The 25,535-nt window shown below is 39.8% G+C and overlaps 1 protein-coding gene across 3 annotated transcripts in view; it reads left to right on the forward strand.

The window, feature by feature from the left end:
• The window catches only part of TMEM54 (transmembrane protein 54), a 409,347-nt gene that overhangs the window by 260,925 nt on the left and 122,887 nt on the right, over nt 1-25,535 (forward strand). For all 3 annotated transcript variants that reach the window (XM_044059925.1, XM_044059926.1, XM_044059927.1), the window contains exon 4: nt 22,690-22,875. In XM_044059925.1, coding sequence (XP_043915860.1) covers nt 22,690-22,875 — 186 coding nt within the window. The remainder of the gene's footprint in view (nt 1-22,689; nt 22,876-25,535) is intronic.

Raw genomic sequence — 25,535 nt, forward strand, 5'->3', positions numbered from 1 at the left:
TCTGTGCCACAGTCAGTGACCACCCCCCTGCCTTTTTTTCCCCCAAGTATTTTAAAACCAGGCCATTTTCCTTTTGGCTTGTGACTTCAGTAGGCTTAGTACTTTCAAGTTTACTATTGTTTTTTTTTTTTTTTTTAACAATACAATTTCTGTTTTGTAAATTATGGTTAAATTGCAGTCAGACAAGAAGATTACTCTGCAACATTTTATTTTCACTTTCAGAAACCAACTATTCCCACTTTGCTGCTGCTTTTCCAGAGACATTGCCTCCTGGCTTTCGTGGCATTTTTGCAGTCCCTAATTTAAAACTAATGTTCTTCTCTTTAGCATCATGTACTTCAGGTTTCTTACAATCTTTAGAATCAGAGCCATTACTCTTCAATGAGATTTCACTTTGCATAGTTGTAACACCTGACTGTAAAACATCTATTTGTTCCTGCTTATCAGAGATATTTTGTTGCATCTCATTCTCATTCTTCTGCACAATGACTTTATCAACACCATTTTAGTTTGTGAACCCTTCTGCTGCACAATGACTTTATCAACACCATTTTGGTTTGTGGACCCATGTTGTCCTTCTCCAGCAAAGTTTAACATTTGCAAACCTTCTATGGTAGCAACACATTTACAGGTTCATAGGTTCATAGGTGTATACTAGGCTGATGGCCCTGGAGCCTTTACAAGCCTAGCCCATAGGATTACCCTGGTATCATGCAACCCGACCTTAGTTCCCAGTACCTCTGTCGAGTAGAGCCACTGGAGTGATCCCCATGGTGAATTTTCTATTTCCCATCCACTCATCAAGATTTCTCTTGAAGAGGGCCAGTGAGGTGCTCTGCTTGACATGTATGGGAAGTCTATTCCATAGCATGAGCAGTCTCTGGGTTATGAACCTGTCCCTCCAGCATGTTTTGTTCATTGTGGTAATGATGTTGAAGTCTCTGGAGCATGTGTGCGGAGGGATTGGGATTTCTTTAGATGTAGCATTTCTAACAAAGCTGGGTCAGACATGGCTTTGTAAGTCAAGCAGAGATCGCCTCTAAGTATCCGATATGAGACAGAGAATAGTTGGAGTTTTTTGACTCTGTCCATATAGGATGTGTTTAAGGCCTAGGAGCCTCTCCAGTTGTTGCAGGTGTCTAGTGAGGTACATGCCAAATGGGGCATTGTACTCGATGATTGGCCTAATGAGGGAAAGAGAAAAATCTCAAGATGCAAAAAACTCCCTTACCAGCCTCACTAAGAAGCTGAGATCCCTCATAAAATCATCCAAAGCTAGTTACGAAAATAAAATTGCCAAAGATTCCAAAGACAACCACAAGGCATTCTATAACTATGTCAAGAATCTAAATGGCAATGCTCAGATCTGCTCTGAGCTACAACAGAATGGCATTAAATATACTGATTCCCAAGGATATTGCCAATATCCTGGCAGATCGATTCAGTGCCAACTTCACCCCCCTCTCACCCCCTAAATGGCCCATCTCAATACTGGAAGATTGCCAAATTCCGGTAATAACGTCCACACAGTTAAAAAAACACACTCTCTAAAGCTAAGAATACAGCATCCATGGGACCAGATGACATCCTGGGCTGTGTACTACATGGACTACAAAATGAGCTGGCACCTCACCTAAGTGTCATAGGTTCATAGGTGTGTACTAGGCTAATGGCCCTGGTGCCTTTACAAGCTGAGCCCATACAAGTGCCTTGGCATCGTGCCACCCAACATTAGTTTAAAGTACCTGTATCAAGTAGAGCCATTGGAGTGATCCCCGGGGTGAACTTTCTATTTCCCATCCACTCATCAAGATTTCTCTTGAAGAGGGCCAGTGAGGTGCTCTGCTTGACATGTATGGGAAGTCTATTCCAGAGCATGAGCAGTCTCTGGGTTATGAACCTGACCCTCCAGCATGTTCTATTGATTGTGGTAATGAGGTTGAGGTGTCTGGAACATATGGTGTGGAGGGATTTGGGATTTCTTTAGATATAGCATTTCTAACAGAGCTGGGTCAGACATGGCTTTGTAAGTCAAGCAGAGATCACTTCTTAGTAGATGATTTGAGACAGAGAATAGCTGGAGTTTTTTTGAGTCTGTCTGTGCAGGACATGTTTAAGGCCTAGGATCCTCTTCGTGAGGTACTTTTGTGTCCTTTCCAGCTGTTGCATATGTCTAGTGAGGTACATGCCAAATGGGGCATTATACTCTATGATTGGCCTAATGAGGGAAGAGGAGAGAAAGATGATGACCTCTTTCTTCCTGTATTCAAAACCCTTAGTAATCAGATGTGCCACATAGGACTTTCTGACTACAGTGGCAATGCAGTGGTCAAAGGAGAGGTTGCTGTCTACCTGTGTCCACAGATCTCTTATAACGCCTTCAGTGTTCAGTGGGCATCCATCGATGTGGTAATTAGTGGGAACTTGTTTAATCATAGCCTCACCTCAGGCTTCATGCCCACTGAGTGGCGCACAACTACAGTTATCCCACTCCACAAGGGGGGATCCACCTTGGATCCTGGGAACTACTGCCCCATCATTCTGACGAGCCTGATCTGCAAGGCCATGGAACGTATTATCATGGAACTTATAAATGAAGACATTGGCAACCTTCAAACACTGGAACCCACCCAGTTTGGGTTTGTGAAGGGCCGATCTTGTCTCCTGAACCAGATTGACTTCTTCGAATCAGTCTCCAGAGCCGTAAACAAGGGTAAGGCAGTTCACACAGCCTATCAGGACCTCGCCAAGGCCTTTGACACCATCCCCCACTCTGGAATCATAGATAAACTTACTAAGCTGGGCATTAATCCCTATGTCACTCAATGGGTTGCCAACTGGCTTACTGACAGAACCCACACTGTAAACGTAGCTGACTCCAAATCCAACTCTAGACAAGTGACAAGTGGAGTACCTCAGGGTTCAGTTTTGGGACCACTCTTGTTTGGCATCTACTTCTCTGAAGTACAGGCTGGTACTTAGGGACTCGGGCTAACAAAGTTTGCAAATGACTGCAAACTGGGAGATGTGGATACTCTATAAAAGCGTCTTACAGAAACAGATGCTTGGTGCCAGAGCCATGGGCTCAAGTTCAATGCCAAGAAATGTATAGTTATCCCCTTTGGGGAAAAAAAACATGTGCTCATGAATTACCACATAGGTGGCAGTACACTAAACACTGAAAGTGTGATAAGAGACTTAAGGACACAGGTGGACAGTGGTCTCACCTTTGATAACCACATTGCCACAACAGTCAGGAAATCCTTCTATGTGGCACACCTCATCACTAAGGGCTTTTCATCCAGGAAAAAAAGGAGGTCATTGTCCCACTGTACTCATCCCTCATTAGACCCATTACAGAATACAATGTCCTATTTGGTATGCACCTCTCAAGACACCTGCAACAACTGGAAAGGCTGCAGAAATACCTCACTAAAAGAATCACAGGCCTAAAGCAGATGCCCTATGCTGACCGCCTTAAAAAACTCCATCTATACTCTTGTCACATATAGTCTACTCAGAGGCGATCTCTGCTTAACATTCAAGGCCATGTCAAACCGAGAGCTGTTGGACATGCTACACTTAAAGAAATTCCAATCCCTCAGAGCCCCATGCTCCAGGGATCTAAACCTTGTCATCATAATAAACAAAACATGCTGGAGGGATAGGTTTCTGACCCAGAGACTCCCCAGACTCTGGAACAGACTGCCCATACATGTCAAGCAAGAGCGACTGTTTGGCCCTCTTCAAAAGAAACCTTGACGATTGGATGGGAGAAAGGAAATTCACCCCGGAGACGTCAGTCGCCCTGCTAGACAGGGGTCCAGGAAGTAAATAGTGTGGGAAGAAATAACCAGGGAATTATTATGGCTAGTAAACTAGGATAGCCTCACTCGGTTGAAACTATGCTTATTGCAATAAGAAACAGCAGCACAAACCACATTAACGAACACACACTAAAACGCGCGGGTCGTGAGAACAGTTGTGGCTGGCCAGTAGTTCTGGTCTGGGGAGTAGTCCAAGTCAATCCAAAAAAAAAAATCGGCCTCAACAACATGAAGAAAGAAAAAAATTTTTCAAATAATAAGTAGAAGTGCTTACAGAAAGAACTTTCATTTTTAACAAAAAAAAAATAAAAATAAATCAGATACATCCAGTGAATCAAGCGCTTTCGTCTCCAACCATTTGGAGACTTTATCAAGAACAAAAAACAATTATTATGGCTAGGCTTGTATAGGCCCTAGGGCCAATAGCCTAGTACCAACCTATGAACCTAAGAGTAGAGGGACACAGTGACCTCTATCTTCCTGGATGCAAAACCCTTAGTAATGAGATGTGCCACATAAAAGAACTTTCTGACCACAGTGGCAATGTGGTGGTTAAAAGAGAGATTGCTGTCAACCTGTGTTCCCAGATCTCTTATAATGCCTTCTGTGTTCAGTGGATTACTATCAATGTGGTAATTCAAGGGAACCGGGTTTTCCCCAAGGAGGATGGCAACACATTTTTTTGGCATTGAGCTTAAGGCTGTGGTTCTGACACCAGTTATTGGTCTCAGTGAGGCCTTTCTGTAGGATGTCAACATCACTTGGTGAGTTAATAATAGCTCCCAACTTGCAATCATCTGTGAACTTTGACAGCCAGTGTCTCTTCATGTTGGCCTGGACTTCAGAGAAGTAGATACCAACAGGAGAAGACCCAGGACTGAACCCTATGGAACTCCACTCGTGACTGGTCAGCAGTCTGACTTGGAGTCAGCTACTTTCACACTGTGGGTTCTATATGTGAGCCAGTTTGCAACCCCCCTAGTGATATAGGGGTTGATGCCCAGCTTAGTGAGGTTTTCTGTAATTCCTGAGTGGGGAATGGTATCAAAGGCCTTGGTCAGATCAAGGTAGGCTGTATGAACCACCTTACCTTCATCCACAGCGCTGGTGACTGACTCAAAGAAGTTGACTAAGTCGAATAGGCATGATCTACCCTTCACAAAAATAAACTGTGTAGGATCCAGATTTTGGAGATTCCCTATATCCTTGTTTCTTAGGTCCATGATGATACATTCCATAGCCTTGTATATCAGACTAGTCAGGCTAATGGGGCAATATTTCCCAGGGTCTGTAGTCGCTCTTCCTTTGTGGAGAGGGATGACTGTAGCAGTGTGCCATTCAGTAAGGACAAAGCCTGAGGTGGGGCTGTGATTGAACAGAGGTGCCATTCACTCTTTAGTTCACATAGAACACAGCCAAGGATATTGTTAGGTCCCATAGAAGCTGTATTCTTGGCCTTGGACAGTGCTATTTTAACCTACCAAGCAGTAATACTGAGTGCCTGGCAATCTACTGGTATTCTGACTGGTCCTTTGAGGGGGGGCAGTAAAGTTGGCACTGAATCTGTTGGCCAGTATATTGGCAATATCTGTTGGCTCGGTATAAGAGGTACCCTTGTGCAGTAGCTCCGAGCAAATCTGGGTATTGCCGTGGAGATTCTTTACATAACTATAAAAGGCCTTGTGGTTGTCTTTACTATCTGCTGCAATTTTGTTTTCATAGCTAGCTTTAGAAGATTTGATGAGGGATCTAAACCTTTTGTTGAGGCTGATAAGGGAGTTTTTCCAGTCTTGGGACTTTACCTTATTCCGCATCAGTTTCCTCCTTCTGTTGTAGAGTTTGTTTATGGCAGGGGACCACCAGATTTGCTTCCTTTTTGTGAGGAGAGTGTCTTGGTTCTATTGGGTATGGCGAGATCCATGCATTTGTGTACGTGTTCGTACAGTGCATTGATATATGATTCGGCTGTCATGCAACTATTCTCCATTTGCATGGGTGCTGTGAAGTTAGCCACCTCTGTTTTTAGGAGCCCAAAGTTAGCTTTGGAGAAGTTTTTCATGGTGGTTATGTTTGTGTGGGTGGGGTGTATGTGTGGGGGGATGTGGATTTCCAAGGTGATTAATTTGTGGTCAGAAGGTGATTAGTTTGTGGTCGGATCTAATGAGGGAGGAGTTTACTATTGCTGTAGAGCAATGGTTGCCCATGTTAGTAATGACCAGGTCAAGGATGTTGCTACCTCTAGTGGGGGTACGAATGAGCTGGTCCAGGGCATTGGAATTAATGAATTCCAGGAAGTGTTGAGCAGGTGTATAGGTACATCCCTATTAATGGAGGGGTAGTTGAAGTCACCCATTATGAGAGTGTTAGGTTGGACCCTAATATTCTCCATGGTGCTTAATAACGTGTAGTGTGAGTCTTGGGACATGGTTGGGGACCTATAGCAGGTTATGACCTGAATCACTGTCTAACCCAGTGTTAGCTGCACCTGAAGTATCTCAGATGTGTTATGTTGGGCTACCAGTCTGGAGGTGTGCATATCCTCTATGAATATGGAAACACCACCACCTTTGGAGTTTCGGTCTAAGTTCTGGGGCTGAAAGGTGTGGAATGAGTTATAGCCTGGTAGTGCAGGGGTGCTTTCTGCTGCCTTGAACCAGGTCCCTGTTACAGCACAAATGTCATTCTTCTCCATTTTAAGGAGCATTTCGAGTGAGTGCATTTTGAGATTTAGACTTCTAGCTAGTTTTGTGCATCACTTTTGCTTTGCTCTCATTTTTCAGCACAGGGAATTTGCCAACCGACATCCAGTTTCTGCAGGTTTGCTTACAGTTTTCTTTCTTTTTTCCTTCTCTGCAGCTGAGCCTCAGCTGCCATCATCTCTGTCCACAGTCACTGGCTCTGCAGTACCTACCTTAGCCTCGCCCGGGCTCAGTCCAACTGACCAACCCCCTTGTCACCAGCACAGGTTTGAACATGTAGAGGCAGCACCTTACATGACCTTTATTTTCACAAAATGACTGCAGAGCTGTAGTAATGAAGTTTTACACACACACACACACACACACACACACACACACACACACACACACACACACACACACACACACACTCACTCACTCAACATATTTTTTGTTGAAAGTTTCTACTATGCTGCCAACAGAGAATGTTCATTTCCAAACTACCCTTTAACTACATTAAATTCCACAAACACTGACTTGAATTGCTGGATCAAATCTCTGTATGGCAACAGGGTACATTATTCTTATAGGTACAGTATTGTCTTAGTACCATCAGTTTACTACTCAGAAGGATTTGCCTATTAGTTATGCTTCACATACAAGACACCATACAATTCTTACTACTGTTTATGAAGGAAAAGCAGGTTCACACAACACATAGTATGATTCAATGTTGTATAACGTTCCACCATTTTAAGTGATTTCTACACACAGCATGTGTCTTACGTTTGTTTTACTTACTGACATTCTTTTATTACACACATGATTCTCCGATGAATACAGGTTATACAAATGTTGTACCTGATAGTGATTTTCTCTTGTTTTAAATACAGGAACATTCACAAATGGAAGAGGAAGTACCTGATTCACACAAGCAATATTTTGTCACTGTTGAAACACACTGTACTCTAAATTAGTAGATTCTTAATAATCCATTCTACACACTGCAAAGCTACCTGTTTTGCGCTTAGTGATTTGTTTCTCAAATTTATTCACTACTGCAAACATTCCCATTTTCTCCAACAAACAATTCATTTAAATGTAGCAACATTTCCACCGTAGACTTTTCTTGTTAGTGTACCAGGCATAAGATTCCTATTTTTTATATAGTTACAAGTATGTAGCTGGAATAAAAAGTTGGACTGTATGGAATTGTTTGGATTTATATCTCTGCATGAACTGATTCACAAGTGCCATACCACTGAACTTCTACCATTAGCACTTCACACACTGCTCAGGTGTTAGTTTAGAATGCACAGTCACCATTTTCAGTGCTGACACTTGAGAATTATTTAATTTATTTTCGCAGAAAGTCAGTGTAACAGTTTTCATCAGCACGTTTCCACCACTGTTTTACACCAGTTACTACTTCACTTTCTTTAAGCACCACTTTTCTATTCTTTTCATTTACTAGTAACATTTTATTGCTCTAGGGAATTTCTAGCCACTTTTACCAAGTCATAAGTAATTTAAATCACAATGCTTCCCCATTGCTTGCATGCACCCAACTTTAGTAATTTCTTTCAGCAATCTAATACATTCACTATGCATATGTTTTGTATGCAACCTTTCAGCAGCTCCACAGTACTTTGCAAAATCATTTTACAGCACTTTTCATCCTAGAACTGTTCTTCATATACAAACTTGATTCAATAATTATTTCACTCTTAGAGAGTGTAGGTGGATTGGACACTCTAAATTGGCCCTAGGCGTGAGTGTGTGTGCGCGTGCATGTGTGTGCCTTCGGTGGAAGATTGGGTGCCGGGCTGGCAATTCAACACCATAAAAACTCCACTGCCAATCATGAGCGGACCGGTGATCCGCTGTAGCACCCCCTAACCGGGAAAAGCCGAAAGAAGAAGGGTACAGCTTCTGCTTTTGGATTTTTAATTATAATGAAACTGTTTAGCACTCATTTAAGAATTCATTCAACAATACTACTCTGGGAGGGTTGCTGCCCACCCCCATTTTATTACACATGCTGAAATTAACTTTTTTCTAGATTTACAGTATCTCAGAACTAATCTGGTAATGTAAAATAAATAAGTAAATAACATTTAAAGCACAAGCAGGTGTATTTATTAGGAATAATGCAAATGTTCAATGTTTTCAGGTGTAACATAACCAAAACAAAAGGCCAGCATTGCAGTTTTCCATGCAACATAACATATTTTAAGTTTATACGGTTCAAAACAATATGATACTTAAATACTCCAGTTCCTTTTAGCAGTCTGGAATTTACAACCAAGTTCATCTTTCATCTTTCTATACACTATTCTATGACTTGTACAGTCAGAGATCTCTCCTTCCAGACTCGCAGCTTCTTGAGTGTTGTCAGAGGGACATCACACTATTGCCTTAATTCCCTTGTTGGAAGGAAGACTCTGGCAAATCTTGAAATATTAAAGAACAAAGGCATCACATTGTCAACAAAGGTACATACAGTCAAATCTATAGTTTCATACGTTTTAACATAAAACTGTGAGAAACTGAGTGCATGTAAGGCTGTATAATTGCAGTCCTTTTGAACTGCAGTGTTTGAGGAAACAACTGAGAATCCCATCAGCTATGGGGTGATCAGATCAGTCAATACTTAATGAAATCAGTCCACACTATTCACTTGAAACGCTGATGGTATAAATAAAATTGAAATACTTTCGCTACATAGTGCAAACACAGGACCCAATCGAGAAGACATTGATGCTGGGAAAGAGCAAAAGCAAATGAAAAAGTGGGTGGCAGAAGCTAAGATAGGTGCACAGTATTACTGAAGCAATGAGTATACATTTGCAAAAACTTAAAGTAGCAGTTGGTTACAGACCAACTTGGTGTGCTTAAGTCTTTGAGGTCACAGTGAGTCGGCTGCATATATATATATATATATATATATATATATATATATATATATATATATATATATATATATATATAGCCATGGCACTTGTATTTGTATCCAGTCAGCAGTTTCTGACTGATGGGGAGTCCTTCCTTGAGCATCCTACCTGTTAGCTACTATTGGTAACTGTAAGTCTGGTTCAGCAGTCAGTGGAGTATGATGTTTTTATTAAGGAACTGTAGAGCGTGTAAGCACAGAGAACAGAATATAATTGGTTCTACATAGTATCAACCGTTCCCCCTTGTTTCATGTTTGTGCTATGTTACAGTAAGTGTGTATAACCAGTAATAACTGTGGATGACCCAGCCTCAGGCACTGTGAGTGTGGTTACACAAAATGGAAATAATTCAGTGTATGTGTGTTTGTTCCTTTTGCAGCAATTACCAGGGTTCTCAAAAGCGTGTGATAATTCAGTAGTTCTTCCATGAGTGGCAAATGAGTGTGTATAAATAATTATCTTATCAAATACTTAATGTTCAAAACAGTCAACACAAAAAGTGTAATCTCTTTAGAGTAAAGCTAAAAAGATCGAAAGAAAAAGCAAAAAAAAAACAAATTTTTTGCAGGGGGCAAATCTCCCTTCAGCCACCACATGCTCTCGGAGCTTCACCTTCACTGTCCATACTTCATAGCCCCTGTAAACTGTATATACCAACACTGAGATCACACAACAGTGAGGAAAGGGAGAATTGGCAGACCCTCAGACAGAAAGCTGCCAGCAGGCTACAAAACAAGGAAAACAGAATGTTTGCTCTTTTGAGTGCTCAGTCTTTCAGAATGCATATATTTATGTATATGTACACACACACACACACACACACACACACACACACACACACACACACACACACACACACACACACACACACATATATATAAATATTTTTTCTCTTTTTTAAAGATAACACGGATTATAACACTGTTGCTGATATTTGTTCTCTGCGTTGCTTCATATCTCATTTAATAAACCTATAAAAGTGTAGTTGTTTTTTATTTATGGTAGTGCTCATTTCTTTCACTTCCATGTAATGTATTTTTAAGCTGCTATACATCTTTGTTTACTCATTAAAACCTTCTGCAGTATTAAAAAACACTGACTATTAACCAATGCAATATATGCTGACATGTATAAGCCAGCACTTTTGTTTCAGTAACCTGAAAATCAGTTCCTCCTGTGCTACCAGATTGTACTTTGTCAGAGGTAATTTGATTCTTGAGAAATACTGAAACAATTTGCAAATACAACACTAATAATGCTCATCAACACTGGGGACACCTATTCTTTGTTCTTCCTTGTGTTAACATTTTCTTTAATCCTATTTACAATCTCTCTCTCTTTAATTTCTATACAGCTGGAATATGCCCCACACACATGATGATTTAATTTAAGTAATCTTTGTCTTTATTTGATGCAACATGCTGCATTTGTCTTCTCTGCTGAATTATTTAACTGCATGGAACTTTTAATTGTTTTCTGAGTCTCTAACCCAAGCCATACCTCAAAAAAAGTCTTTAGAGCAGCCCAGATACTCAAGTAGCAAGTACCCACTTCACATTTAAAAATGCATTCAAAGCAAACACACACCCCCACACATACACACACACACACACACACACACACACACACACACACACACACGCACACATATATGCACATAAACAAACACACAAATACTCTATTATACAACCTGAAGAACATTCCAACATTACTGTGGAAAGCATTTTAATTCCTCACTGATCAAATCACCTCAGCACAATCCCATTGTGCTCCACAAAGCAACGTTCTACTACCATAAAAATAAAGACCTGTTGTGAACCTAGCAGCACAATTTGTATTCAGTGGGTTAATCAGCAGTCAGGGTGCTACATTCATGAAAGTACTGTCATTTTGGTGAGATGTTAAACTGATGCTCTGTCTGCATGAGTAGATGCCAACTCATTTAGCTGTAAATGAACGCATGGTGCTTATTGAAAAAAGTAGGGGAACAAGGCTTACTGCTGCATTGATTCATAGTGAAGGTTAGATGTCACAGTACAAATCTCCATCAGCATGGGCAGCATAATTGGTACACACATGCCAAGCAGGTAATATTGTAGTTGGATGTGGGCATGCATGGAGGTATGTATCTCCAGGAGCTAGTATTGTGATCATGCTCATCAGATGAGGTGAGATGTGTCACTTAGACACTACTACAAGTGCTCCCTATGGCTGCCTCTTTTGTGTGCTTCTCCAAAGGCTCTTGCCTTCAGGACAAAGACAGAGTGACAATTGTCTCTCTGTTGCCTGGATTTATGGTGTGAGGAAGGCCCTAAAATCTCTCTCCATTCCCACAAATATGACAGTAGCCTTGTAATTGTCTATGTATGGTTACAGGTCTGTAGATGCTCTACTCTAAAGGATGTGCAAAGAGACATGACTGAAATCCCACGCACGTGTCCGAGGCATGAAAGACACTGATCATGCATCCTGGTAGAACTTTGTGCAATCTGCTGAGTCACTTTCCAGAAGTGTGTAGAGGTTGTATGACACCTTGTTCTTTGCTATGGCTGTTCTCTTAGCATCTTTATTAGAAGAGACAGAGATGTACGTTAACATGGGACCAACCCAAGAAAATCTGGGTCTATATTACATGCTCAACCGCTTAATGTTTGAATCTCTAAAGGTCGACCTTTAGAGATCGAACAGTTAAGTGATCAAAATTTTACAAAAAAAAAAAAAATACACAATAGAAAAAAGAAACTAAAGGGTTTAAGCAGGAGGGCAAGCCCCCCTGCACCCCCACCCCTCCTACTTTAATATACCAACTCCAAGATTGCGCTACAGTGTAGGGAATGGGACATTTCCCATTTCCACACTGTAGTTCACTGAAGTGTGATCTCGGAGTTGGTATATTTAAGTAGCGGGGGGGTGGGGGTGCAAGGGGTACCTAAACCCTTTCTACATGTTTGTTTTTTTATATACTTTTTTACTATTTCGAATGTTTAAGTGTTCAATCTGTACAGGTCGATCTTTACAGATTCGAACATTTAAGCGTTCATTCTAGTAATATAGACCCGAAAACCTAAAGGTGTTACTGCTCAACACCAGGAGTCTAAACAATAAATATCACTCCCTGCAAGCTCTTCTCACCCTGGAGAAAGTAGACATGTATTCCGTTACTGAGACCTGGATTAAAGCCGCAGAGAGTATCCTGGCTGTGCAGGGCTATAATTCCTTCCACACATTTAGACCAGCTACTGCACAGGAAGAAACAGAAAGTGGAGGTGTCTCAATTTACATCAAAACAAAGACACATCAAGGCCAATCAAACAATATGACCCATTTTAGCTACTTCAAGTCCAAATTACCATATGCAAAGTCCCATACCATATTCTTCCAAGCTATAGGTACCATACTATGACCCTGGAAACCCATAACACATGCTTAGAACATACTGGAGACATTCCCCATTCAGCTCAACACCATATTCAAATGCAGCTTAAACTATCCCTCTATAAACTGGGAATCAAACCAGGCCAAAAAACAAACTGAAGAAACATGGATTAAAACACAAGTGGAAGGCCCAAGGAAACAAAATGCTGCAGGTAAAATCCAGAAGCACTTTAATCTAGAAATTTTTTGAAATAAAAATTTGTCTAAAACTATGAGAGAGAAGCACTTTTGTTCACAAAAATACATGAACTTCATCAGATCATCAGAGTTTTAACTGGGAATCATACATGGCCCTAAACATTTACGCCTGCAGATTCCTGGACTTTGTAAACACAAACACCCTGAATCAGCTAGTCACTACGCCTACAAGGTGTGCTAACATCCATGACCTGGTCCTCACAAACATGGAAGAATGGACAGATCAGAGTGTAAAGCTATTTCCTTTCAAATAAAAATAAAACCTGGGACACTAACTCTGGAACTTTTATAAATTATTCTACACCACGCTTGCTACTATTTTGTGATGTCCTAGCAAAGTTTAAGCTTTTCCAATTTCTTAGACCACCACTGCCTATGTGGAATCATTCACTGAAACCATATGCAGTCATGTTAATGACTGCACAGACACAGGTGTATTTACCCGGAATAAGGACAAATTCTAAAAACAAGCCATCCTTTTGTAATCCCAGTATCAACAGGTTGTATAACAAAAGGAACAAAATCATTGCAAAAATTAGGAAGTGCAATGCCCACCAAGGTAAAAACTCCCTCATCAAGTGAAACAAACAACTTAGGGGGCTAAATCAACAAAGCCAAATTTGTGGTAAAAAGCCTTCCAGGCCAAGGACAACTACAAGGCACTCTTCAGTTATGTCTGCAACTTCAAGGGCAATAGACAGCAATGTGCTGAACTAATTGCAAACAGTGTCACCTGTATTGAACTAGAAGATATAGCAACTCTACTAGCTAACAAATTTAGTTCCAATTTTACTCTCTCCCCCCGATACACCTCAGGAAACACCCTCAATCCTAACTCCAACTATCTCTAGGGAACAGGTCCTCAATGCACATTCCAAGGCTAGAACACTGTATTGATGGATCCCGATAGTAACTAGAATGCATTTTTCAACAGCACGAAGAATGACCTGTCAGGACCACTAGAATCACTATTTAACCATAGCCTCCAGACAGGCTTTATGTCAAGGGAATGGAGAACTTCAACTGCCATCTCCCTTGTACAAGGGCTGGCCATCTGTGGACCCAGGTAAATGCAGACCCATACGTCTCACTAGTCTCATATGCAAAGCCTTGGAAAGAATTATCATGGAAAGGATAAACAATGACATAGGAAACTTTCAGACACTGAATCCAACCTAGCTTGGTTTCATCAAGGGCAGGTCATGCCTACTCAACCTGGTGGACTTCTTTGAGAATGTCACCAAAGCAATGAATGAAGGCAAATTGGGGTAAACTGCCTGCCTTGAAAAGAATTCAGCACAATACCCCACTGCAGCATTATAGACAAACTCACAAAATTAGGTATAAACCTCTATGTCACCAGCAGGGTAGCCATCTGGCACAAAGATGTGCCCCAAGAGGTTAGGATAGGGGATCTAGCTCCACAAAAATGCCAGTTAGTTGCAGAGTCTCTCAGGGCTCTTTACTGGGGCCACTCCTTTTTGGCATCTACTTCTCTAAAGCCATGGGCAATATCAAAGGTCTCTGGCCAACCAAGTTTATAGATGATCATAGAATCCCCCAAAGACACAGGAATCCTCCCAAGAAGTCCTGGCATAGACCAGTAACTGGTGCCAGAGCCACAGTCTACAACTCCATGCCAAGAAATGCATAGTATCCTTTAGGAAGACAGCTACCCTTGGAAACTATCACATTCAGAATACACCCCTACGAGTAGACCCAGTAGTCAGGGACTTGGAAATGTATGTAGACAATAACATGGCCTTTTACCACTATGTGTCTATGGAAATACAAAATCATTTTATGTTGCTCAACTCGTAAGCAAGAGTATAGTATCTAGGTCCAAGGATGTCACTGATCCACTGTACTTGGCTCTCATTAGAACAAACATTGAGTACACCACACCCTTTTGTATGTACCTGAGCAGGCTTATACAACAACTAGAGTGCACACAGAAACTCCTACAAAAAGAGTATAGAATGTGAAAAGCATGTCCTACTCAGACTGCCTCAAAGCTCTATCCCTGTATTCACTTTCTTAGAGACTCCTGAAAGACATTCTATGCTTGGCCTACAAAGCATCCTCTAATCTTGTTTTGATGGATGTGTTGCACATCTGCAAAACAAATAGCTTTAGAATTACCTGATCTAGAAACCTAAACCTTGTCTGCAACATAAACAGAACATGTTGGAGGGACAGGTATGTGTCTCAGAGACTACCATTTCTGTGCAACAGTCTTCCCATCCATGTGAAGCAGAGTTCTTCCTTAACCCAATTCAAGAGTAACTTGGAAAAATGCATAAATATCAGAAATTTGTCCCTGGTCTGGCACCCATGTCTCTGTTAGACAGATGCATCCTGTAAATGCTTGACCACCCATGCACAAGCCTACATATACCTCTTAAAATAATGCTGCAATATCGAAACTTGTCAAATACATTTGAGAAGTATGGCTAGACTTAAAAACGCCTCCTGAGGTCATTAGCTTAGTAATGAACTATGAACCTATGAACCTATGATTTAGTTTCTCTAGACTGCATACAAGCATTAGCTTTAGAGGACAGATAATTATTACAGGTTCTTGCTTTTGACTGTGTTTCAACTTTTCAATGTTTTAGAGCTGCATTTGTGCTTTCCTATACCTTTCACAGCAAATTGATACAGGTTTCATTCAGTTAGTTATAGCAAAATCAAAGTGTAAAACTCTCTCATATTTGTATAGCTGCACTATTTACTACCCCTATTGTCAGAAATACTAGCTCGACATATATATCATAATCAGCTGCAGGCAGTGAGTACAGTAATTAAAATGGTGCATTTTACTCATTGCCATATCCAAGTCATCTGGGAAGGCTGGCAGTACAGGACTTACTTTTAGTAGTTCATTTGTTCCATGTTCCTGCCATTCTCTTGTTGTACCATTTCTTTCATCCAGTTCTGCGGCAAGTACCATCTGAACCCAGAACATGCCAGCCACCGAGTACCAAAACAGGGTTTATGAACAAGCATTCAGATAGATTCTTATCATGAAACACACTGAATACAAGTATCATATACTCATGTACTCTGTATACCAAAACCTGTTAAGCTTCTTCAGTCTGTACCTGTTTCTGACATGTCTCAGGCCCTTAAATTTCTCTTGCCTGTCTATATTTTTATATGAGAAACGTCTCTTTTATAGGGTTGTCATATGGAAATGATTTACATTTTCTATAGAAAAGACTATTAAACAAAGAAACAAATACTTCTGGGATTCTAGATGATACGATCACTTCCAACTTAAAGGACCTATTCTAATTTTAGACTCTAGGTCAAAGTGTAATTCACAGATCAAAGTCAATGACACTACTGCATGTCAGATGCATCACATTAGCTATTCAGCAGAAATTAGTCTAATCAACTTTTTATTCCAGCTACAAGACAAATTATTCCCACATATCCACTAGCTTTATAAACCCACCAAAACTAAAGGGCTGTCCACCAAAATCAAACATCTTCTTACTCTAAGGAATGAAGCCTGGCAAAAGTAGAAACAACCCCCCCACAACTGACTATAGTACCTCCTTTATAGCCTTATGTAACCTAGCCAAGACATCCTTTAGAAGGCACAAAAGAAATCTCGAAACAAAGAAACAAATTACCCTGTTACATTCCCTAAGCACTTTTGGAAAGAAATTAGCCTTCTTACTGGAAGAAAACCTCCTCATGACACACAGTCTGCAAATATCAGTCAGTGGGGTATGGCAAAACTGTCTCCAGAAGATGTCCTTAAATAATTTCTCATCAATAAACTCCATGCCTCCCACAGATCATGCATTTACCACCCAAACAACATTTATGCTCCTCCTCTACTTCAAACCCATACATCCCAAAGAAGTCTCTATTCTACTTGAAAATATTCCCACTGACACCCATCCTGGATTTCACAACATAAACCCCAGTTCATAGATTATTGCAGACAGCATCTATGTATTCCTCTCACCCATATATATCATATAAGTATCACTACAAACATCATGCCACAGGTATGGAAAACTGCTCAAATTAAACCCCTTCCAAAGCCAAAGCAAAACAACTCAAATGATACCTCTCACTTCTATCCAATATCCATTGTCCCAATTCTGGGGAAAAAAATTATAAAAGATAGTCTACACCCACCTTTCTATCTATATCCATCAGTGCTATCTGCTCTCCCTCCAATCATCATGGGTTTTGGCCTCAGTGAAATATGATGACTGCACTTTGACCCCTAAATGATAATATCCTGCAAAACACTGATAGATACCTGCTTACAGGTGCCATATTTATAGACCTGACAAAGGCATTTGACCTCATTGATAACTCTTCTACAAAACAAGCTAGCTACAGTTATCAGTCCAGATGTTACTCCCTGGTTTAAAAACTTCCTCAGTAACAGGCACTTAAGAGTTAAAACAGGATCTTCCCAAATAAATTCTTCACTTGTTAACAAAGATGTACCACAAGCATCCATTCTTGCCCCAACTCTTCTTCATATTCATTAATAAGCTTCGTTGTGACCTCTCCCATCTCCCACTCATCCTCTGTGCTGACAACATGGTCATTTACCAGTCAGGTCATTCTCACATCAGTATCCAATATCAAATCCAGTCTGACTTACATGAGCTCCACCAATGGCTCATAAACTATAGACCACTTTTCAACCCCTCTAAGACCAAAACTATGCTTTTGGAACTCCACAGAAAATGTGTCAAGCACCTGACTCTTTAACTATCTTTGACCTACATAACCATTCCAGAGAAAGAACCTTCACTTTCAAATACCTAGGATTATGGCTTGACCAGTCAAACATTTCCCTTTCCATGCAGAGTGAGAGCCAAAATAAACCCTCCCCTCTTCTAAGCCAAAAAGATCTGGCCTTTTCTATCCCAACCTGCCAGAGTAGCCATCGGCAAATGAGTTCTTTCTCTACTTTAATATGACCTTCCCATTTTCACTTCTGTCTCCAAGAAAAATACTGCCACACTCCAGAAAAATCTCTAACAGCATCTGCTCATTCATTGTGAACTCACCTGTCTGTGAGTATCACTCTATCATCCTAGACATATCACCTAATCTGTCTCCTTTCTAAGACTATTCTTCTGTCTTAAGATTTTACTGAAGATTGACCCACTTTAGAAACTAATGTATATATTCAAAATTACACTCTGCTTGATTGTACATTAAACTCTGCTAGTTCATTAGAATGAATATACGCAGTTATCCTATGTAACTAGTCTGAAATACTCTGTTATTGCTTACAGCTCTGCATTTTTTGTTTGTGAAATGTTTTGTATTTTGCCAATGCTGATCTTGAAATTGGCCAGTATAGATCAGTACACTATCCCAGTAAACATGAATAAATAAATACATACATACATGAATAAATGCATAAATAAATAACCTTCACCCCTACATTCCACCATTTACATCTAAGTCTCTGACCACTTCACTAAGGAACAGTGACTTCCTGTAAATAGGTAAACAGCCCTGATATTCTTTTAGTCTCTCAAGCCTATCCCTCAAATATTACTTTGTGTACCTTGGTATCCCTGACATAAGGATTATCTATTTCTCTGTTTATAATATGACTGTATTAAACAACTCTACCTGAATGTTGTACCACAGTACTATTCTTTATCAATTTGTAATTCGTGTGGCTCTTTGTAATCCTTGTTAACTATAAGAAATCCTATTAATTTCAGATTGAATCCCAGGCTGGGCCTGATACTGGTCAATTTTTTTATCAGTGCTCTGCCATGATAAACACTATACCTGTCTGTCAATTGAACATATTTTTCCACAATGTCCAGATTTTTACCTCATATTTTGTTCTGTTCTTCAAAAAAATGTGTTTTTTGGCAAATTGCTGAAGTACTGAAATCATTAAATAATGACAGATGTTTGAGTTCCAGACTTCATATCATTCAGAAAAATGCACACTAACATAAAACCTGTTATTCTAGCAACGTTCTAAGCGTATAAGGGCAATATTTAAAATTTGTCCTTATTTTTTGGTCTTTTGCCCCCCCCCCCCCCCCCCATTATTTTTGGCTTTGTGCAGATTTATTGATCTAACAGGTTGAGAGGTATTGTAAACACACTTAAATAAATGACCATAAATAAAAGATATGAAGTTCTTGATGATTCATTACAGATGCTGTTGATTTGTTGAAAAGGAGGGTATTCTATTATCAACTAGAATTCCCAAAACCTTAATGGTGGTCTCTAAGATGAGTGAACATTCAATAGAATCAATTTGAGTGACTCTTATTAAATCTAATGAAGTAAATGTTCTGCCATTGTTTTGGGAAAGCTTCAGGTCACTTCTGCAGTCTCACAGCATGCACTTTGTGAGTTTGATCTGATCACTTTCAGAGGTTACAAAGGACCCATCAAATACTGCTTGCATCTTTCACCATCCTGCAGCTCTCAGGTACAACTAAGCAGGCTGACCTTAGGTAAAATGATGCCTTCTGTGAAGAGCTCCACAGCCCCTCCCACATTACCGTGGCTGCTCCACATCATCCACTTTACATTTTCCATTGATTTAAACAAATTTGTCTTATTTGTGTGCTTTCTCATACCAGGGCAGACTGCACTGTAACAACTGTAGTGGTAGTCTGGAGACTGAGAGGTGTCTGGATGCCATAGGTTTTCTAGATATTCTGAGGTACATTTTAGAGTTTTTCTTTACACTTTTGATTCAACAGTACTCTCAGAAAAAAAATCATAAATAAGGGAAGAAATTCAGTCTTCTTTTTCAACTTTGTTGTTTTCTGGTATCCTTTTAACACATCCCAGCTGTAGCAGACTACAGTATAACAACAATGAAATAAATAATTCAATTAAGCCTGGGATGTAAGGATTGCTAGGGTCCCATAAGCCATAGTTTTCCCTAAACATTCTTAGGTGGATTTGCATGCTCCTCCCCCAATCTTTTGAATCAGTGATGCCCTGAACAACAATCATGACAAAGGGAAGAAATATAATTTACCTTTACAACACCGAATCACACTGCTGCAATTGCTCATATGAGCGAATCGCAACCATGAAAATCAAAACAGCGACAGTTTTACACGTTCGAAAATCAGCAAATTGAAAAGCAGATTCGCTGATTTTCGAAAATAAATGTCAAATAAAAAAATATGTAATGAAGTGTGAAGTAGGGGGGCAAGCACCCCTGTACCCCCCTACTTTAATATTCTAACTCTGAGATAGCACTACAGTGGGGAAGGGACCATTTTCCGATCCCCACTATAGTGCAATCCACTCCAAAATGCCGAATTTGTAATGAGCGAATGTCACTGTGCATTCGCTCATTGCACATTTGAACCTTTTTCCGTTTGGCATTTTCAAACTTTGCAAATTGTCCATTGCTGTTCGCCCTTGTGCAAAATGCACACATGAAGGTAAACCAAAAATATACAACATCATGCTTCCTTACCCCCCCCCCCCCAAAAAAAAAATAACCTTCTGTGTGTACATCCAGTGTCTGATCATCAGGCAAGTGAATAAAAATTATTTATTCTAACTTGTTGGTTCTAAACAGTTGACTGCTGCTAGACATACAGGTGTGTCAGGAAAATTAAAGAAATAATGACTGCAGTGTCCACAGTCTGCACACAAGCTATAATGACACTCTTTGCACACATATCAGGTTTGACTGTAAGGGAAATTAACACACTATCCCCAGCCCCCTGCTACAGTCTACAGTGACCCATCTATGCACACCTCTGAGGAGGGCTGTTTTATACTAGATTAGGACACTACTTTTTTTTTTTTTTAACTGCTACCCAGTAGAGAGTTGTGTATGTGCGTAGCAATACTGTGTGTCCACAGAACACACACATGCATATTTACAGGCAAATTCATTCAGGTGTTGGAGGAGTACGGGCATAAACCCATTCACGTACAGGGACGCCATGCAGACTCCATGCAGAAGACGCTACAGCCAAGAACTTAACCAGAGCTGTACAATGTGAGATGGCAATGCTATCCAATGTACCACATGCCAATGATAAATTACTTTTGCACACATCCTGCTCATACTTTTCACCTTTTAGAGTAAAAAGTCTACCCAATGCCAAAAAAAGAATAAATGCCCAAATCAGGAACAGATTTAAATATTGCATTGAAAACTTACGAAGTGGCTGTTATAACAGGATTTGCATTAACATGAATTTTCTGAAGGACTTAAAGTATGAAAATCAAATATGTGACATTATTTAGTGACTTCAGTCCTCAGTTATTTGTCAGGAAATCACACATTTCATGAAGAACAGACCAAAATATAAGGCAAAAATTTGGACAATTGAGAGGTATGATCCTGCTCCTTGCCAGGCCAACTTCAAACAAAAATTTATTATAGTGGCACATGCAAAAATGTGAACCAGTAAAGAGTAGTCATGAAACAACTATATGAGAAAATGTAACTAGGAGCAATGGAATTAGGAAAAGAAAAAAAATGCAATAAAAATATTCTATCTTACCATATAATCACAATCACTAAATAATTGTAAATCCCAAACAGCCACAAATACACTGACCTCAAAATAACACTGTTAGGATGCAAAACTTTTTCAGCACGCTTAACTTGATTTGCAAAGGGGAATCCATGCTGGATAGAGTCCAATAAAGGTTGAACAAACTTCAGCAAACTTTGAAAACCTAGGTATCTAAATACTGATTGGCACCAAAAGTCAACCCTGCACCACAGAAAAGGAAAACATCAACAAAGAAAACATGAAATACTAATAGCGGTTCTAAATAAAATAACAAATTTCAGAGTTCATGGATATGCTAAAATAGTAGACAAAAAAGGCACTAAACAAGTACCTTGCCTCAAACCTGAACACACTCCACTTGATTTCACTTCCACTCAGTACCACAAATCCAGATCAGGACCAATGGCTGGCATCTTGTATACCAAACAGGCATCCCAAAACAACAACTTACTCCATGCTCCTAACTCCATGCCAGAACAAGCAAACAAAAGGACCCCCAACAAATATGCTGTATTTTTTTATAAAAATGTCTCAACATACTGGCAGTCATTTGCCAACAGAGAAGTTGAATGCTGCTACATAACTTGAACATTTCCCCCATGGGACACCTTTCACCAAAGAATGCCTTTTTTTGCACATAAAAATGAGCTGGGAGCTTGCCTATGTGTAAGGCCAGTCACACTATAAGTAATCAGCAAAGAAGAGGGCATATGTAGACTGACGACTGTCTTGGCATGTTAACACCACTGCCCTTTTTACTCATTTATTTACATCAAACAGATTCTACTCTAGCTAGCCCTGTAGCTCTCTGATACTTATTCTTCAAGTTAAGAATATGTAATAGAAATATATGTAGAGTCAAAGGCTTATGATTAGTCCATGTCATCTTTGTTAATCCTAAAAATACAGTCAGTCACAAACATCATGAAAAATTATTAGAAGATATAGACACACACACACACACACACACACACACACACACACACACACACACACTCTCTCTGTGTGATGACATTGATTTATTTATTTTTGTGTGAAAATTTTAACCATTTTTACTTCTTTACATTTTTAGCAATGGTCGATATTAATTCTGACCGTAGTGTGTGCGGTGCTCTGTGCGGCCTGCATGGTGGGGCTTTCCTTCTCTATTGTCATCACCATTGTTAACGGAGGACGCTCATTATATGCTGCCTGCAGTTTCACTAATACAGGAAGAGTGAAGATGTACAGCTGCCCTTTTGACCCAACACGCATTTATGTAAGTCTTTGGTTGTAAGACCAACATATTGTTTCTTTCATGTATCGTGGTTGTGTGTCAGGCAGAGGCTATTTCTTAAAAGGCTTATTCCTTCAGTGTATCTAAATGTTTGCTAACTAACTAAATAACAAGAGGTTTCTATTATGAAATACTTTTCACAGCAGTTTTTAATTTCCCTGATTCTACATGGATTTCAATACAAGTAATCGACTCACATAATAGTTTTTCAGTGGAAACTGTTCAGTGTCAGTGGTTAATCAGTTAGTACCCTAGTACATTGTTAGACACATTTAAGGAGCGTTAAGCAAATATATTCAGCTGCTTCTTAACATTTGTTTCATTTTATATCTATCTAGCTATCTATCTATCTATCTATCTATCTATCCATATATAGGTATTTGGTGTGTGTGTATGTGTGTGTGTGTGTGTGTGTGTGTGTGTGTGTGTGTGTGTGTGTGTGTGTGTGTGTGTTTGTAACTCTATATAGATATATTAGATATATAGCTATAGATATACATACAGATATATTGGTGTGTGTGTGTGTGTGTGTGTGTGTGTGTATTTCTCTCTCTCTCTCTCTCTCTCTATATATATATATATATATATATATATATATATATATATATATATATATAGACAGAGCAAGAGAGAGAGAGATATGTTTCTATCCTTACACACACACACACACACACACACACACACACACACACACACACACACACATATACACACACACACACACACACACACACACACACACACACACACACACACACACACATTTCTTCAGCAGCCAAGTTCATTTTATTTAGTTATTATGTTATATATGGACAGGGGTAAAACTTTGGTGACAATCCCACGCTTAAAAGTTACAAGTCTTCTCAGCTGCATGGGTTGATGAATAGAGCCCTGACTGCTACCTAAGAAGCTATCGCTGAGGAGTTAACCAGAGATGAGGAAAAGAGTGACATTCTGGCAGTTAATCTATCTTGGAAGAAAGAAATTGGATTTGTAGCTAGAGATGCCATCCTCAAAGGATACCAGATGCACCAAGAGCTTTGGATCTGCCATGTACATAAGGGATGCATCTGTGGACTGTTCTTGGACAAAAGCCACACTGACATAATTGTATGCTGAGCATGGGATGGGAGTGACTGCAGATAGGGCATAACAAAAAAGTCCAAACCACCCATGGATGATAATGATTCATTGCCACTTGACTCTTATCCTAACTGGTAATACATCTGCCACTAGCCAGTGTGTGTGGGGGGAATGGGGCAAGCAAGGTAGTTAAGTGAGGAAAGGGTTTGATGGTTGGAACAGATAGGGCCAAAAATGCTACAAGTTTTCCCTCTTAAAAACACCATCAATAACGTGATATTTACAGAGAATGGTAAGAGAGAGCATATGAGAAGAATTCAGGAGCTTGTTACGTTTGGACCATGAAAGTGAAGTGTGTGTGATACTGCCTGTGAAAAATATCCTTTGATGACCAGGGTCAGAATTCATGAATATTGACTTGCAGCAAAGAGAAGCTTAGTTCTACCACACTCCAAGCTTTGTGAAAGATGATGGGGTATATGCAGGTAAAGGGGGCTGGATCCAGTGCTTTGAATGGGGGGGTCTGGTTTAGTGCAGGAAGTAAGCTTACCCACCGGCTATAACTGAACTGTGATTATATATATGAAAAAAGACATAGTGGGATATTTACAAAATACTTTTTAAATGCTGACGTATATTTGCATATATATGGGTCTGCTTCTAAATTTTGAACTTTCAAAAAGTCAACTTTCTTATGGTCGAGACCATATGATTGAAGTTTTGAAACTTCGAAATTTAAATAAAAAAAAAACATAAAAATAAAAAAAATCTTTTTTTTACATTGCAACCCCCACCCCCTGCTAATTAAATATACCAACTCCAAGGTCACACTGCAGTGAGGAAAATAAATATACCGCTCCACACTGTACAGCAATCTCCATTTAAATGGTCCAGAGTTTCAAAACTTCAGTCGTATAAGAAAAGTTGACATTATTAAAGTTTGAAATTTAGAAGTAGACCCATATATATATATGTGTGTGTGTGTGTGTGTGTCTGTAAGGCATCAAGAATATCATTTAAATTGCAGAATTGCAGTTTGCATGTGTCACTGATTTTTATATGAGAAAGCAACCAGAATGTTAAGGAGAAGAATTAATGAGCATTGTAGTGATATTACATATTAAAACAAATTCCTTGAGAGCACATTTAGCCTCTTGTTCTAGAGAATTCACGTTTATATTTAAGATTCTCCCACAAGTTTTTAATAGTATAAGATGGGAGCTTTGGATAATAAACTGATCAGGGTTGAAGCTACATGCAAAATTGTTTTAAAGGTATGCTGCCTTAACACATTTGTGATGCCCCTCTGTGGAGCAGTAATCAAGGAATGTGGATCCTCACCACTGACACTGAAGAAGGATATTCACTTGGAACAAAAATGGATACAACCAGTATTTCCAGATGCAGCTCTGTGCATCAAGCACAATTTCCCTTAAGAGCATGCAGGGAACACACTCAGTCCAGGATCTGGACTTCTCTGTCTGTCTCCCTCAAAGTCCCCACTCTCCACTGGCACAGCTATAGAGTTGAGACCTCAGCCGAGTGTCCAAGCCAAGTTC

This window comes from Protopterus annectens, chromosome 1.part2, assembly GCF_019279795.1.
Source record: "Protopterus annectens isolate FY-2018-M chromosome 1.part2, PAN1.0, whole genome shotgun sequence".
In the NCBI taxonomy this organism is placed as follows: domain Eukaryota; kingdom Metazoa; phylum Chordata; order Ceratodontiformes; family Protopteridae; genus Protopterus; species Protopterus annectens.